The sequence below is a fragment of the Somniosus microcephalus genome, chromosome 22 (assembly GCF_052327205.1).
Source record: "Somniosus microcephalus isolate GS21.2 chromosome 22, FLI_Smic_1.0, whole genome shotgun sequence".
Lineage (NCBI taxonomy): Eukaryota > Metazoa > Chordata > Chondrichthyes > Squaliformes > Somniosidae > Somniosus > Somniosus microcephalus.
Genome location: NC_141008.1, coordinates 72,778,144 through 72,794,569, shown reverse-complemented (window position 1 = coordinate 72,794,569; position 16,426 = coordinate 72,778,144). Strand labels below are relative to the sequence as shown.

At 46.8% G+C, this 16,426-nt stretch overlaps 1 protein-coding gene across 4 annotated transcripts in view; it reads left to right on the top strand.

Annotated features, from left to right (window-relative positions):
• LOC147102522 (membrane-associated phosphatidylinositol transfer protein 3-like) overlaps nt 1-16,426 on the top strand; it is a 495,678-nt gene that overhangs the window by 407,141 nt on the left and 72,111 nt on the right. For all 4 annotated transcript variants that reach the window (XM_085965038.1, XM_085965039.1, XM_085965037.1 and 1 more), the window contains one exon: nt 7,208-7,381. In XM_085965038.1, coding sequence (XP_085821164.1) covers nt 7,208-7,381 — 174 coding nt within the window. The remainder of the gene's footprint in view (nt 1-7,207; nt 7,382-16,426) is intronic.

The window sequence follows — 16,426 nt, the reverse complement described above, 5'->3', positions numbered from 1 at the left end:
CGATTCCCTTGGCCGCTACCACCGCAGCAGACGTAGCCAGGGCGTTTCTTTCGTCGTGGGTAGCTCGTTTCGGGGTGCCATCGGACATCTCCTCGGACCGCGGTCCGCAATTCACCTCAGAGCTGTGGAACGCAGTGGCACAAGGCCTGGGTACCAAGCTGCACCGTACCACCGCGTACCATCCGCAGGCAAATGGCCTGTGTGAAAGGTTTCATCGGTCTCTCAAAGCGTCCCTCCGTGCCAGCCTGAGGGGACCCAACTGGGTGGATAGGCTCCCATGGGTGATGCTAGGCCTCCGGACAGCACCAAAGGAGGATCTCCAGTCTTCATCGGCTGAGCTGGTTTATGGCCAGACACTCAGAGTGCCAGGTGACTTCCTCCCTCCACACACCGAACCATGGTCTGCAGCTCAACAGCTCCTACTTCATCAGGAGGCGGCTAGGAATTTCCGGCCCATCCCAACCTCGCAGCATGACCTGCAGAGGCCTCACGTCCCGACAGAGCTCATGAGTTCGGACTATGTCTTTATTCGACAAGACGGTCACAGAGACCCACTCAAGCCGCCGTATACCGGACCTTTTCGTGTCATCTCATCAGGGGAAAAGTTCTTCACAGTCGAAGTCAGTGGAAAGTCTGATACCGTTTCTGCCGACCGGCTCAAACCAGCCCACCTGGATCGGAGTGAGCCTGTTGTGGCTGCCCAACCGCCTCGCCGCGGCCGACCGCCGTTAGCCACCAGACCAGCTGTGCATCAACCCACCGTCGAACAGCCCGATTCGGCCTCCGACGCACCTGCACCTCTGACTACCGTTTCTGCCTCGCCCAAAACGCCGTTTCTGCCGCAATCCGGCACTGGTTCTTCGAATAACGCCCCGTTTCCGCTGCCTGAGTTTTGTCGCCGTTCGGCCAGGATCATTAAGCCTCCTACTCGGTTGACAATGTCCGTTAAAGTGGATTCTGGGGGGGCGCCTGTGGCAGAGCCACCAAGGGCCTCAGAACAATTGGTAATAATCCCTTTAACTACAGTGTAGTGCAACCGCGGACTGCACCTTTAAACTGCCTGTTAACTGTACTGTATTGTGTTTTCCTGCACTCCACGTGATGACGTCATGACGCTGCTCACGTGACCACCAGTGGCGTGAAGAACGTGATGACGTCATGACGTCAGCTTCCAGAATCTTCCAGTAGTCGTCGAGTGCCCAGCAAGCTGTATAGACCTGTATACCGTTTCTCCTGTAGTTTCCCTGTTAACTTCGTTGTTCATTAAAACCTGTTGATTTGATTCATCGAGTCGAATACCTTTATTCAGCTAGGAACCTCCATTCCTACAACACCTTGATAAGTATGAGGTAAGAATTACTGTCAGCGATGTTAGCGTATTGATTTTTAATGTGCTCATATTGAATGCCTCCCTCAGCTATTCAAATGGAGGTGGTAATCTGTCTTAAATGGAGGTAGTGACATGTTTTTTTTAAATGGAGGAGGTAACCTGTTTGTTTTATTTCTTACATTTGGCATGCAAGAACATTCAATGGTGCAAGCTTTGACATGGCACAAATCGTTTTATAATGGCTCTGATTTTGCCACAGGAATAATGGTGAGGCTGTCAGCGCTCACAGTTATAATGGAGTAAATCGGACAGCAACCTCTGGCGTCCGCACAGGCACAGTTAAACACGGAAATCCGGAAGTTGCTGTCAGAGATACCCTGCTCCTCCACAGAGTGCGCTGTAGCAGTCCTCGCCCATAGACTCGGCATTGAAATCAGTGCAATGGCGTGAAGTTAGGGTTCTTGCCCACTAGCTCCCCACTAAAGATGCCGGAGAAAGTTAGGGCCGGTGCGTTCAGGATTAAATGAATTTTGAATGGCGCGATAAGTGATCATTACTACCAAACTACCTCTCTGGCCCTGAACATTTAAATTTACAAATGTGAAGTCTCATTCCTTCAAAAGTTAATTAGTGTTACAGATTTTTAAAAAAAATCTTTTTTTTACTTTTTCAGTCTGTCTCTTTTATCTCGCTCTCTTAATCCCATCTGTCTTTCCCAATCTTTATTTTGCTTTCTGTCCATGATTTAAATCTAATATATATTTCCTGCTTCATACCTCCTGGTTTAGACTCTGCAGGGGCGATTTTCTGATGTCGGAGGAGACGGGTTTGGAGGCAGGAAAATCAGATTCAAAGAGGTCGGGTACGGAACCCGCCTCCAACCCGCCTCCGTGGGATTTTGCCGGTTCTGGTTTTGGAGGTCGGGAAACGCTCCTGCCTCCAGCTGGCAAGTGCGCTATTTAAGATCCTTAAATGCTCGTTAAGGGTCTCTCTAACCCTATTTTGAGAGGCCCTCGTGATTTTTCCAGCTTTTCGGTGTGATCCACGCACCTCCTAAACCACGCCAGGTAAACCTGGTGGGTTGACTCATGGGTGGCCTCCTCACTGCTGCAGGTCTAACGAGACATCGTTTATTGCAGCAAGGATTACTTGCAGGTGCCAGACCTTGGCTTTAAAAGGTCTCTGAGCACTTTTAGAAGGCCTTCCAAAGTCGGAAGTGCTGCAGCTTGACTCCATCAACTGTGGGACCTCCTTGGAAGACCCTCTCCCTGCTTGCAATGAGCGCTTCCCCGAAGGAGGCATCTACAAGCAGCATGGGAACCATTCATTTTCTTTCTGCATGGACCTCAGTTGAGGATGAGGAGGAGGAGGAGGAGGATCTGGAGGAGCAGGAGGAGGAGGTCAGAGCCCGGGATGCAAGGGATGAACTTGTAAGGGGACAAAAATGACTTCTTAGAATTAAAAGTTAGAAGAAACTATAACTTCTTTAGAATTAAAATTAGTGGGAAATAAGTTTGTCTCCTATCCTTGTTTAGGAATGTCGAACCCTGATAAGACAGGAACTGTAAAACTAATAAGCTGGTCTTTTGTCCTTGCTTAAGATAAGGCAGGACAGACAGATGGGATGAGGTAAGCACTCCTGTCCAGAGCAGGAACAGATAAATTAGCCCACGAATGCTGTTTCAGTGAACCATTCAGCAACCTCCCTGATAAGGGGCATCGAATGGACACAGCCCTTCGCCTATTCTGTAGACCAATCAATGATCATGGAAGGGGGGTGCACGAGGGGTGCACGCCTCAAGTTCGGGTATAATTGCTGTACGTATTTGATACTCGGTGGAAGAATCCGGGATGAGACTGAGATTTTCCCCATGCATATACATGAATAAAGATTGTGAAACTTATCCAAGGTGTCCGTCTGGTGAATTCGTGGTTGCTATAGGGCAAGTGTCGACCCCTTATCTTAGGGGGTCTGCTTGAGAGGAGGGAAGACTTCTCTTTTACCCCAACAAACTTATCATGTCCAGATTTGCATAGGTTGCCCAAGTTGGCACATGCCCTTGGCTCCATCCTAGGACATCATTGACAATGGATATGACTCTCTGGCCTCCTTTTACTCAGGCCACCAACCTGACAACATAAGTGTGGCGGAGCCCGCAATGTGGAGCTGCCAAAGGCAAAAGAACAGATGGCATAACGCTAGCATTTTGGCTTCAAATCATTTTAATGCTTTCCAACAGGGATGGCATTTCATCGATACACTGAAACGTTCACCCAATCTGCACACAGATCTGGAGGTTATATCCCTTGCCAGCTGTACCCACACAGCCTTGGTTTCTTTGGCAGGCCTCTTCCTCCGAGATGAGTGGAAGAGCACCTCCCTGCTAGCTGTCACCCCCTCCAACAACATTTGCAGCGCCTCATCCGAGAGCCTCGAGTAGGCCCTTGCCTTGGAATTGGACATAGTGGTTTCTCAAAAGATGTTGGAGGTGGTGCAGGAGATGCAGAAATGCTGTGGAATGAGCCAAGGGAGCAAGAATCCATAAAATCAGACTGGAAAAGTGGTGTCAACAGAGGCGAGTTTCAGTCCGAAAACACTAATTGAGCAAGGGCATCCCACACCTCTGAAATCAAGTGGCCAATCATGGGAAAAATCACTAATTTTTTTAACCTATCAGTGGAGGCGAGTTTCAAACCCACCCAAGCTGAAACCCGCCTCCATCTCGCCTCCAGTGGGAAATTCGCCCCCTGCGTGTCTCAGTGAGGATACGTCAATCTGATTGGTTGAAGAGCCTTGCTGTTGTTTTACCTGCTCACACATGCCACAGATGTTCTGTAGAGGGCGCCACGCTGGATCAGACACCGGATTGGAGCAAGTCTGCGTTCTAAAGCCCGCAAAAACTTTGTGGGCAGCTGTCAGCGAGGTGAATGGCAGGCGCCGTTCTTTCGTCACTGATTGCAAAATCTGGGCCAATATATATTACACAGCAGAGTTGCTGGTAATCTAATGTAAAACACAATATCGTTATTCATGTTTCTGAATCACTGCCAGCATCATTTGTAATTGTAGCAGTGCTGAGGGTGTACCTTTGTGATAATGCTAATCAACACTGCTGTGTCAATCTGCTCATAGTAACGCCAACAAAAAAATTCCTCAGAATTACACAAATAGTGACAGCAAAGGAAAACTTTATGTTCAGAAAAGTGAACTTTTGTTGTCCCTTTAACTACCGATTGTTTGAATGCTGCAGATCCCCACCTTAATTGTCTTTCGGATAAGACATCAAACTGTAAAAGATCCCACGCCACAAGTTCAAAGCAGAGCAGGAGAGTAATCCTCGATGTCCTGAGCCAATATTTATCCCTGAACCAACATCACTAAAAAACAAATGAATCTGGTCATTATCACATTGCTGTTTCTGGGAGCTTGCTGTGCGCAACTTGGCTGCCACATTTCCCACATTACAACAGCGACTACACTTCAAAAGTATTTCATTTGGTGTGAAGTGCTTTGGGACGGCCTGCGGTCATAAAATGTGCTGTATAAATGCAAGTCGTTTATTTAATCTCGGGCACTGGAAGTGTACAAGATCTGTACAGGCTAATGATGGGAAACCAAATAGTTGGCCTGTATAGATAAATACCCACAGCTAGGAAAACTAGTTGGCTGCGAAGGTAGTGCTTAATTTGTTCTTTCCGGACCAATTCCTCTGGAGCCACCGAACAAAGCCACCGCTTCAGATGCTATTAAAAAAACTGGAAATCCAAAGTGTGCAGTAACTGAAGTTGAGCTTCCACACCAATAGCAGTAGTGCCACAGTAGATGTGCTAAACAGTAAATGCACCAATAGTGGCTATTGGTTGAGAAGAGTACACAATAGCCTGGCACCCAGCCCCTGTTTGCTCTATCAGCCTGGATGGTACATGTCACATCGAAAAGAGGAAAAAAAATATTAAATGAAAAAAAAATTGAATATGACAGAAAATAAATTACTCGAATAGCTTGGATGCATATTGAATCGAATAACAAACTATGCATGATTCATATTATGCCAAACTGCCTGTTATTTTTTTGTTCAGATTAACATCAAACCTTTTAAAAGTTTCAAGCCAAAGGGAAAGTAATTGTTTGTACTACAGCCAGTTTCAACATTTTTTCAACAATTAACTGTGTGCAGGATTAGATTTACCAATAACAAAAGAAAGAGAAAACCTTAGGGGAAGCATTTTCCCCAGTGTTCACTTAATTCATTAGCAATTGCTTAGTGCAGTCATATTTTTAGAATACTAATACGCGAACGGTGATGGGTTCAAATGGAAATTCGAGAAGGTTTGAGTCTGCACTGCCACCGTTCATCATCACTTCTGCCTACAACAACAACAGCTTGCATTTATATAGCTAAGATTCGAATGCGCTACTCTCTTAAAGTCGCATTAGACAATGGGTTGACAAGGGTTCTGGAATGTACTCAAGAAAGAGGGATTGCTCCAAAAATGCTGCCCAATGGGTGGTAATGATCATTCCATGGGCCAAGGACAATTGTAACTAACTGCAGTGGAAATCGATAACTTACTGCAGTTAATTGCCACTTAATGGTACAAAGCCAAGCAAGCGATTTTAGAACATATCAATAATGCAGTATTTTTTTTCTCTTCTGAAAGAAGATCACAATTGTTTGATTGCCCCCCATCCTTCCCAACTCTCAATGAATTGATGGGCAAATGCGCACATGGGTATATTTTCCTCCATTATTTAATGTTAATGAAAATGTTGGCTTTGAGTATAAACCTGCTTAATACACACACTTTTTTGCTTACATTAGCAGATCTCCTGCAATGTTACGGGTAGTCTGGAACACAGTTGTGGGGGGAAAAATTCAGTTGCTTCGCGCTAACGGGGGGCGCAAAGCCCCTAGTGCCTGGGCGCGGCGCCGCTAACGCCTCCCGCAAAATTCAGCGGGAGGTTAGCGGCAGTGGTAGCCGGTAGCACCCCGCGGCACTGCGACCCCGGCGATGATGTCATCGCCGTGCGTAGTGCCCCGCTCGCACCCCGGCCGCAAACTTGGCTCACGCCCCCGACCTATCGCCGGACACTATGTCCGACAGGGTCAGGGGGGCATTTTTGCAGCCGAGGCGGCGTAAATTAAAGGGCAGGTGCCGGGCGGCCATTTCCTTTTGAGCTGCCTGCCAGCACCTGCCCCCTCTGGGCTCCTGCTGTGGGGTGCCGGCCGCGATTGGTCAGCCCGGCGCTCCTCTTGAGTGCCGGGCTCTTTTGCTGGCACCCCGCTCCCCGGTGGTGCAGCAGGGCTCCAGTGCATGCTGCGCTAGGCCCCTCCCCTTTAACCAGGCGAGGGAGGCCTGCAGTACCGTGGTGCCGACGCAGGTGACGCTGCTGCACGTAGCGCCGCGATATTCAATGGGAGCACCCCAAGAGGGAGGGGGAGCACTTCCCGTAACACCCCGCCTCTTGCTCGGAGCGCTATCATTCAATTTCGGGTGCCGGTGTGCCAACTTCTTTGGGGCGATAAAAGTAGCACCCCGGGGAAGTTATCGCCCCAAAGGGGGCGCGAGCCAATTTTTGCCCCGTAATGTTTAACTGCTAAGATGGAGCTGTGTTTAACCTGTCCTGTCCATTTAAGGCCATTGTTCACGTATTTCCTGTAGGGAAGTGGTCTAAATAAGCCAATGTATACTAACTATCCTTTGTTGGAAGGTTCGGTTAATCAATGGAAAATCACAGTCCGGAGCTGTGCAATTTCCCAGTGCAGTTCTGCATCGGGAGCACTGAATTGGAAAATCTCCCTTTAATTTTTAAGTGGCAAGTGATCTTATCGGGGAGGACCTCCTGCTTATTATTGCATTGTTTTGTGCCCACAGCTGACCTCATACAGAGCCATGCATCTCTCTTTCTGGAAAGTTCTAACGCACCCACATCTCCCAACACCCTCCTGACACAATTACAACGAGGGATCCGGAGAGGCAGTCAAACCAGCATAACCAGCGAGGTGTCAGGATCTTCAGAGAGTTTCTTTGCAGCCAATATCGCCAGCAGTAAGTAAACTATTAAAGCTGTTCCATGTTTGCTTGGATTTCTATCTAAGCCATACCAAGAATCTACTTATGCTGACAGCCACTCTGTGTGGTAAAACTATGAAGTGCTAATTATTGATTCAATATATAAATGAAAAGACTATATTTCTTGTCACATGTTAATATGCTCCAGTTGTTGCGAATACAGATATTTCGTGCTGTTCAACCTTGTTTCCTGGGATATGCCAACGAGGCAAGGGGCCCAAAATTCAATCCTCCTAAAGAGCGAGCTGCCTATGGAAGCGCGAGAGTCTCACCCGGAATATTGAGATGAGGCCCAAGGCCCAATTTCAGGCCGGCCTCAAGCCTCCCGGTTCGGGCGTCTGGGTCCAGAAGTGAGATATTAAATTGAGAGCCTGGTCAGGTAGACATAAAAAGTCCCAGGCCCCTATTTTAAGAAGACGAGCGTTCTCCCAGTGCCCTTGCCATCATTTATCCCTCAATTACACCATCCAAACAGGTGAACTGGCTCTTTATCTCATCAGTCAGCCGTGGCTCAGTGGGCAGCACCCTCGCCTCGGAGTCAGAAGGTTGTGCGTTCAAGTCCCACTCCAGAGACTGGAGCACAAAAATCTAGGCTGACACTCCCAGTGCAGTGCTGAGAGTGTGCTGCACTGTCGGAGGGGCCGTCTTTTAATGAGACGTTAAACCGAGGCCCCATCTGCTCTCTCAGGTGGACATAAAAGATCCCATGGCACTACTTCGAAGAAGAGCAGGGGAGTTATCCCCGGTGTCCTGGCCAATATTTATCCCTCAATCAACAAAACAAAAACAGATTGGCCTAGAAATTCAGTGGCCTGCGCCACCAGTTTGCGCCCAAAGAGGGCTTTTGCGCCACTGTGCAAACCTACCGCGATATTTAGCGGGGCGCTAATGGCGGCGTTAGCCATTAGCGCTGCGCCGCCACCGATGATGTCATCGGTGTGCGCAGCGCCCCGCTATCGCCCCGCTGGCCATATTTAGTTGCTGCCGCCTCCCCCGCGCCGGCCGCAAACAGCGACCGGTACACGGGGCCTACCTGTGCCGGTAGTGGGGCGAGTTAAGGTGGAGGTGCGGCCGGCCGCTTTTTCGGCGGCCGCCTGCCCGCACCTCCATCCCCGGCCTCCTACACACCCCCCCCCCCCGCGGCATTGCCGGCTGTTTCCAGAGAGCCCGGCACTTCTCCTTGGTGCCGGGCTCATTTGCCGGCACTCGCGAGCGGGGATCACGCTGTTGCAGGCACCTCCCCCTTAAGACTGAGAGGAAGGCCTGCAGTACCGCAGGCTGCCGTGCCGCAGCGGGTGGCGCTGCGGCACTTTACACGCCGAGATTCAGTTTCAGCGCCCCAAGCGGGGCGCCGAAACCCTTGTTTAGCGGCCAGCTTCCACTTGGGGCGCTGAAACTGAATTTCCCGCTGGCGCAAGTGGCTCCGCGCGCAGCGGTAATTCCGGCGCCCAGGCGAGCTGGGCACCCCTAACTGAATTTCTAGCCCATTATCTTTGCTGTTTGTGGGTGCTTGCTGTGCGCAAATTGGCTGCTGCGTTTCCCACATTACAACAGTGACTACACTTCAAAAGTACTTCATTGGCTGTAAAGCGCTTTGAGACGACCGGTGGTCGTGAAAGGTGCTATATAAATGCAAGTCTTTCTTTAGTGTTTGTTGCTGCCAATTGTTGGTTGTTAGCAAAATTTGAAATGAGTGTAGTATTCTATTTCTGAAACAATGTTATAGTCTCAGAAACAATCCCTACACTTAGCAGCTACAATTGTGGCGGTGTGAGTATATTCTAAGTACAGCACACCAGTATGATGTACCACACTGTTCTTCATGACTATTCTCCTGGAATTCCATTAAGAGCAGCAGATAGTGGAAAAGATAAGATTGATTCCTGCTAGCCTGTTCTTCACAGCTGTTAAGAATAGCCCTGGCACCCGATCAGAATGCCAAAGTAACAAAAGATATAAATCATTCTGATTGTTAGGAATGTAGAGCAGTGTCTGCGCTCTGTAAAAGATAACAATCACACAGCCCGTCGCCATTGGAACATTAGGTCTCCACTACAATTAATCAACATGCATAATGTGCAACAATATTTAGGCCTAAAGAACTTCCTTTTATAATGTCTGGTTTGTCGCTGTGGACTTGTATGGACGCTGTAACAAGCGCACCCCTCTGTGTTTGTCTTTATGTATTCTTCTCCGAGGTATTATGAGGCTGCAGGTGTAACTAATGCTGATAGGGAGAGTGTGCATTAATGGATGACTGGGGCATGATATTTCATGCTTGTGATAAAACAGAAAGATGCAGAAGTAGGAAAGAGGAACACTATCAACATTTTGGCTCTCTTTTTATATTGCCCTTGTATATGCAATTTTCTGCTTGCTGATGGCAATGTTGCTGTTTATTCCTTTTTAATGAACATTGTAATTAATGTTTTATAGGTATGTGGAATGTAATTCAATTTCAACGGTCAGTAATGTGCTGTAATTGGACTCTTCATAGCATACAGCAGGCAATTTAATCTGTATTTCTTTAGTCTTTATATGGAACCTTGGATCTAAATATTCATAGTTGTTTCATGACTCATTCATCAACAAATTTATATCTTTGGCTGAAATAGCCCCATAAATGTAATACTTACCCCAAGTTCAGGGAGTTTTCAAGATGGCGGTTAATTCTGTTTGGCGAAAAACTAACATCAGACAATATTAATCATAACATCACAAGATAGATACAGATGAGAAAGGCCATTCACCCCATTTTACCTCATACATCCAGAAAGACCCTACAGTCTCCCAATCATGACATCCAATTATTTTGAAAGGATTCCAGAGCTTTTTCCTCAGTCTTTATCCAGAAGTCCATTCCCTGTCCAGTTCACTCTTTCTTTGTGCGAAGAAATTCCTGACATCAGTTCTAAATTTACCGTTTATTAGTTTGTCCACTTGACCAAGTGTCACAATTTGGTTCGAAATAGCATTCTAGATTTACCCTTTTTATACCATTTACTATTTTATATACCTCTATGAAGTCACCTTTCAGTCAACTTTTAGAAGAATAAGAGGGTATCTCATTGAAACGTATAAAATTCTGACAGGGCTAGACAGACTGGATGCAGGGAGGATGTTTCCCCTGGTTGGGGTGTCTAGAACGAGGAGTCACAGTCTCAGGATACGGGGTAGGACATTTAGGACTGAGATGAGGAGAAATTTCTTCACTCAGAGGGTGGTGATCCTGTGGAATTTTCTATCACAGCAGGCTGTGGAGGCCAAGTCACTGAATATATTTAAGAAGGAGATAGATAGATTTCTAGACACAAAAGGCATCAAGGGGTATGGGGAGAGAGCGGGAATATGGTATTGAGAGAGAGGATCAGTCATGATCATATTGAATGGTGGAGCAGGCTCGAAGGGCCGAATGGCCTATTCCTGCTCCTATTTTTTAATGTTTCTTTTCAAGATTCAAAATCCCAATTTCTCCAGTTGTCCCTTGTAACTCAGTCCTCTGACACTATGGGTCAGTTTTATCATTCTGCCATCTCTAGGTTCTACCTTACATTAAGGTGACCAGAATGAAGGTAATACTCAAGAAGTGGTCTGAGCAGAGGGCTATACTGTTTGAGCATGTCTTCCTCCAATTTGTACTCTACTGTTTTGGCTATATAGTTGCATCTTTTGCATTTGTAGTAATCCCCATTAAAAGTAAGTTTGTTTTTTAATTAAAAAGGAAAAAAAAGTGGCATTTTCTCCACATAATTGGGGATACTGGAATGTCCTTGCAGAGGAAACCTTTAATAACTCACTGATGACTTTGTCACTCATGAATTATTAGCCTAAATTTTCCAAGTCTGCACCGGCATTGATGGACCTCAGCTGCCATCAAATAAACTGGTCTGATTTTCCAATGCACACGGGCAGCAGTGGTACCTCACTCCTCGCTGCAGCTTAGAAAATTTACCATGTTAAAGTCTTTTTCACTTAAGGAACAAACTACATGTATGCTGACGACACCCAGCTCTACCTCACCACCACCTCTCTCAATCCCTCCACTGTCTCTGATTTGTCACACCGCTTGTCCGACATCCAGTAATAGGTGAGCAGAAATTTCCTCTAACTAACTATTGGGAAGACTAAAGCCATTGGGCTCAAATTTCCAAGCCCCGTGAAGGCGGGTTTGGAGGCGGGAGTGGGGAGAAAATTGCAGAATCGGGGGGCACGAACCTTCCCGCCCCCAACCCGCCTCCATGCCCATTTCCCAGGAGGCGGGTACCCGACCTGTGCTGGGAGCCGCCTCCCCAAGGCGGGAAGGGGATTAGTGCCAATTAACTGCCTGTTAACAGGTAGTTAACAGGCAGTTTTTGGCCTAATCCCTATTTTTAGCCCTGAAGTGTGGGCTGCCCGATGGCTCCAAACCACGCCAAGTTAGCGAGGTGGACCGTCGGGCTGAAGGGCTTGGAGGGTTTGAGATGTCAGGTGTTCAGGTGAGTGATGGGTGCATGCGTGCAGAGGTAAGTGTGTTTGGTGTGTGTAAAGTTTAAATAAGTTTTACTTACCTTTACTTACTAATGCAGGCTTCCTTCCTTTAGGTCTCGGGAGTCCCTCATCTCACCGGCACAGAAAGCAGAATGGCCGCGAGCTGTCAAAAGTTGCAGCATTCTGCTTTCTGTTCTGGAGAGATTTCTAACTGAGTCTGTGGAGAAGGACTCAAGTTAGAAGTCAGATTGTCAGTGTTTGACAGCTTCACAGAGCTGTCAAATGCTGATATTTCATCTGTCAAAAGCTTTTGACAGATGAAGTGTCAATCCCTGACGTCACCTGTAACTGGGTGTCCCTTAATTGGCCTGCTGAGCCCACTGGGTGGACTCAACAAGGTCAATCAAGGGAAAATCGCGTGGGTTAGCCACAAATCGATGGAGGCAGGACTACAACCCAAAAAGTGGGAGTGCCGCCTCCATCACGTCCCCATTGACAAAATCCAGCCCATTGTCTTCAGTCCATGCCACAAACTCCATTCACAACCTTGGTGTCGTATTTGACCCCGAAATGAGCTTCCGACCATATATCCACTCCATCAACAAGACTGCCTACTTCCACCTCCGGAACATCGCCCGACTCCGCCCCTGCCTCAGTTCATCTGCTGATGAACCCCTCAACCATGCCTTTGTTATCTCTAGACTTGCTCTCCTGGCCGACCTTCCTTATTCCGCCCTACAGAAACCTGAGCTCATCCAAAACTCTGCTGCCTGTAACCTAGCTCACACCAAGTCCCGTTCACCCATCACCCCTGTGCTCGCTGACCGACATTGGCTCCCAGTCTGGCAATGCCTCGGTTTTAAAATTCTCATCCTTGTTTTCGAATCCCTCTATGGCCTCACTCCTTCCTGTCTCTGTAGCCTCCTCCAGCCCTACAAGCCTTTGAGATCTCTGCGCTCCTCCAATTCGGCCCTCTTGCGCATCCCCGATTTTAATCAGATAGCAAAATACTGCAGATGCTGGAAATCCGAAATAACAACAGAAAATGCTGGAAAAACTCAGCAGGCCAGGCAACATCCATGGAGAGAAATTAGAGTCAACGTTTCGGGTCGAAACCCTTTTTCAAAACTGGAAAGGAAATGAAATAGATCGAAAGGCAGGGCTGGGGAGGGAACAAGAGAAGTGAAGAGACATTAAGAGGTATTCAAAACGAGACGAGATGGTGAAGGGACTAGTAAAGAGACAAAAGACGGCTCAGCTTAGGTGTGAAATGTACTGGCAGAATGGGAGACAGCTGCCCTGTAAAAAAAAGAGGCAAGGTGGGGGGAGGGAAAACCCAAAACAAAGGGGTGGAAAAAAATATATAAGTAAAAATGTAATCGGGACCGAGGTTATGATCTGAAATTGTTGAACTCGATATTGAGTCCGGAAGGCTGCAGAGTGTCTAATCGGAAGATGAACAGCACCTCATCATCCGATTAGACACTCTGCAGCCTTCCGGACTCAATATCGAGTTCAACAATTTCAGATCATAACCTCGGTCCCGATTACATTTTTACTTATATATTTTTTTCCACCCCTTTGTTTTGGGTTTTCCCTCCCCCCACTCCCCCCCACCTTTCCTCTTTTTTTTACAGGGCAGCTGTCTCCCATTCTGCCAGTACATTTCACACCTAAGCTGAGCCGTCTTTTGTCTCTTTACTAGTCCCTTCACCATCTCGGCTGGTTTTGAATACCTCTTAATGTCTCTTCACTTCTCTTGTTCCCTCCCCAGCCCTGCCTTTCGATCTATTTCATTTCCTTTCCAGTTTTGAAAAAGGGTTTCGACCTGAAACGTTGGCTCTATTTTCTCTCCACGGATGTTGCCTGGCCTGCTGAGTTTTTCCAGTATTTTCTGTTGTTATTCCCGATTTTAATCACTCCACCCTCGGCGGCCGTGCCTTCAGCTGCCTAGACCCTAAGCTCTGGAATTCCCTCCTTAAACCTCTCCGCCTCTCTACCTCCCTCTTCTCCTTTAAGACATTCCTTAAAACTTACCTCTTTGACCAAGCTTTTGATCATCTGTCTTAGTATCTCCTTATGTGGCTTGGTGTCCTGTGAAGTGCTTTGGAATATTTTAGTATGTTAAAGGCACTGTATAAATGCAAGTTGTTGTTGTTGCACTATGCCCTGTTGTGTAGCCGCCACATAACATATTTTGACTCTCATTTTTTAATAACCAGCTTTTGTAGTGATTCCATCCCAGATATTGGAATATCTCTTTGGCTTTACCGCCTGGGTGTAATTCATTGCCTGGATGGAGCACAGAGAGAAAATCGGGAGGTGAGGATCGCATGTCCGTAACCATGTCCACCTGAACTTCCACTAATTTAAATGGAAAGAAGATTGGACGGGCTCCGTTATTGGGTGTATGATCCTGCCTGCCTGATTTTCCTCACTGTGCTCCACTCGGGCTATACTTCAGAGAAGTCCAGGGGCCAATATTCGATCGCTGTGGAGTTCGTAGCTCTCAGCCAAGCCAATGATTGCGGCACTTGGCCTCAGTACCTTTGGGCTCAGTGGGAAAAAAATTCTCCAGCTATCCAGTGACCTCTGCTGAAATGACACATATGCACACTGAGTGAGGATGGAATTGGGTTCTGCAGTGATGTTCTTACAGTCGAACAGCCTGCCAACATGCACTGTTGGAGTTTATGCATGAATAATAATGATTTGGGCGAGGCAGTGGAAGGCAAGTGGTGAGGTTGAAAGCCAACAGATTCAATGGTTTCTGGAGGAAAGGGAAGAAAATCGGAAAGAAAGGGTCGGGGATAATTTTAGTCCAACCCATCTGGTGGCAAACTGACCGGATTGGCTCGGATTCCTGTTTTACACCTTATTGGAAAGTAAAATCAGGCAGAATATAAAATGGGTGGCTGATCCGATCCTGTCAGTTTCCTGTTGGGCCGGTTAGCCTAAAATTACTTCCATTTTTTCAACTATTATAAAACAGAATTGCTACTCGAGTGATTCGGAGGCTGTATTGTCATTTGTGGGCATTTGGGAGACGGTTATGAGTGACTTAACGCTGCAACCTTCCAATTTATAACGTAATTGCATTGTAATTACTCCCAGCTACTCCTCCTCAGAACCACATCATTTTTTTTTGGCTAAAATAAAACCAAGTCTTCAGTTACGTGGATAGACTGGAGAAACTGGGGTTGTTCTCCTTGGAGCAGAGAAGATTGGGAGGAGATTTGATGGAGGTGTTCAAAATCATGAGGGGTCTGGACAGAGTAGATAGAGGGAAACTGTTCCCATTGGCGGAAAGGTCGCGAACCAGAGGACACAGAGTTAAGGTGATTGGCAAAAGAACCAAAGGCAACATGAGGAAAAACTTTTTTACACAGGGAGTGGTTATGATCGGAAATGCACTGCCTGAAAGGGTGGTGGAGGCAGACTCAATCGTGGCTTTCAAAAGGGAGTTGGATAAGTAGCTGAAGGAAAAGAATTTGCAGGGCTATGGGGAAAGGGCAGCCAAATGGTCTCCTTCTGTGCTGTAACCATTCTATGATTCTAAGTCAGTCAAATTATTAAAAAAGATAGATATAGCTGAAATGTCGAACTGCATATGCTGTGAGTGAATAACAGTGGTAGCCTTTATCTGCACAGTTTGGCTGATCTGAAGATTGACTGAGACAACCTTCAGCCTCATCCCTTTATCATCTACTCAGCCCCAGCCAGCAGGACAGTATATGGTGCCATCAATTATTTAGTGTCCTTACATGCTCCAACCATCTTGTAATTATTTTTAGCAACAATAAATTTGTTAACATCTGTTAGTAGCATGACCTCATTGGACATGATACACCTGTATATCATGTTTGTATAGCTTTGGGAGATATTATAACATGATAATTTTTTGGCACCAATTCAATCATTAAACATTATCATTCTTATGTATACCCATTTCTATTCTGAGCTCATTTAAAAAATATATAATTTCCTTCTTACAGGAAGGTAATTCAATCTCGGGTCAGTTTTAAAAACCGTGCCCAGAATCAGCCATTCTTTATGCTCCAATGTTAAACTGTGAGCTTTCTCTTCAATGCACAGAACTTTTCCTAAGATGGGCAACATAGTCCTCTAGTGTCAGCTGTGGCTCAGTGGCTAGCACTGAGTCAGCAGGTTGTGGGTTCAAGTCCCACTCCAGAGACTTGAGCACATGAAGCTAGGCTGACCCTCCAGTGCAGTGCTGGGGGAGTGCTGCACTGTCGGAGGTGTCGTCTTTCAGATGAGACATTAAACCAAGGCCCTGTCTGCTCTCTCCAGTGGACATAAAAGATCTCATGACACTATTTCGAAGAAGAGCAGGGAAGTTATCTCCCCTGTCCTGGCCAATATTTATCCCTCAACCAACATAACAAAAACAGGTTATCTGGTCATTATCACATTGCTGTTTGTGGGAGCTTGCTGTGCGCAAATTGGCTGCCATGTTTCCCACATTACAACAGTGACTACATTCCAAAAGTACTTCATTGGCTGTAAGGCGCTTTGAGACATCCGGTGGTCGTT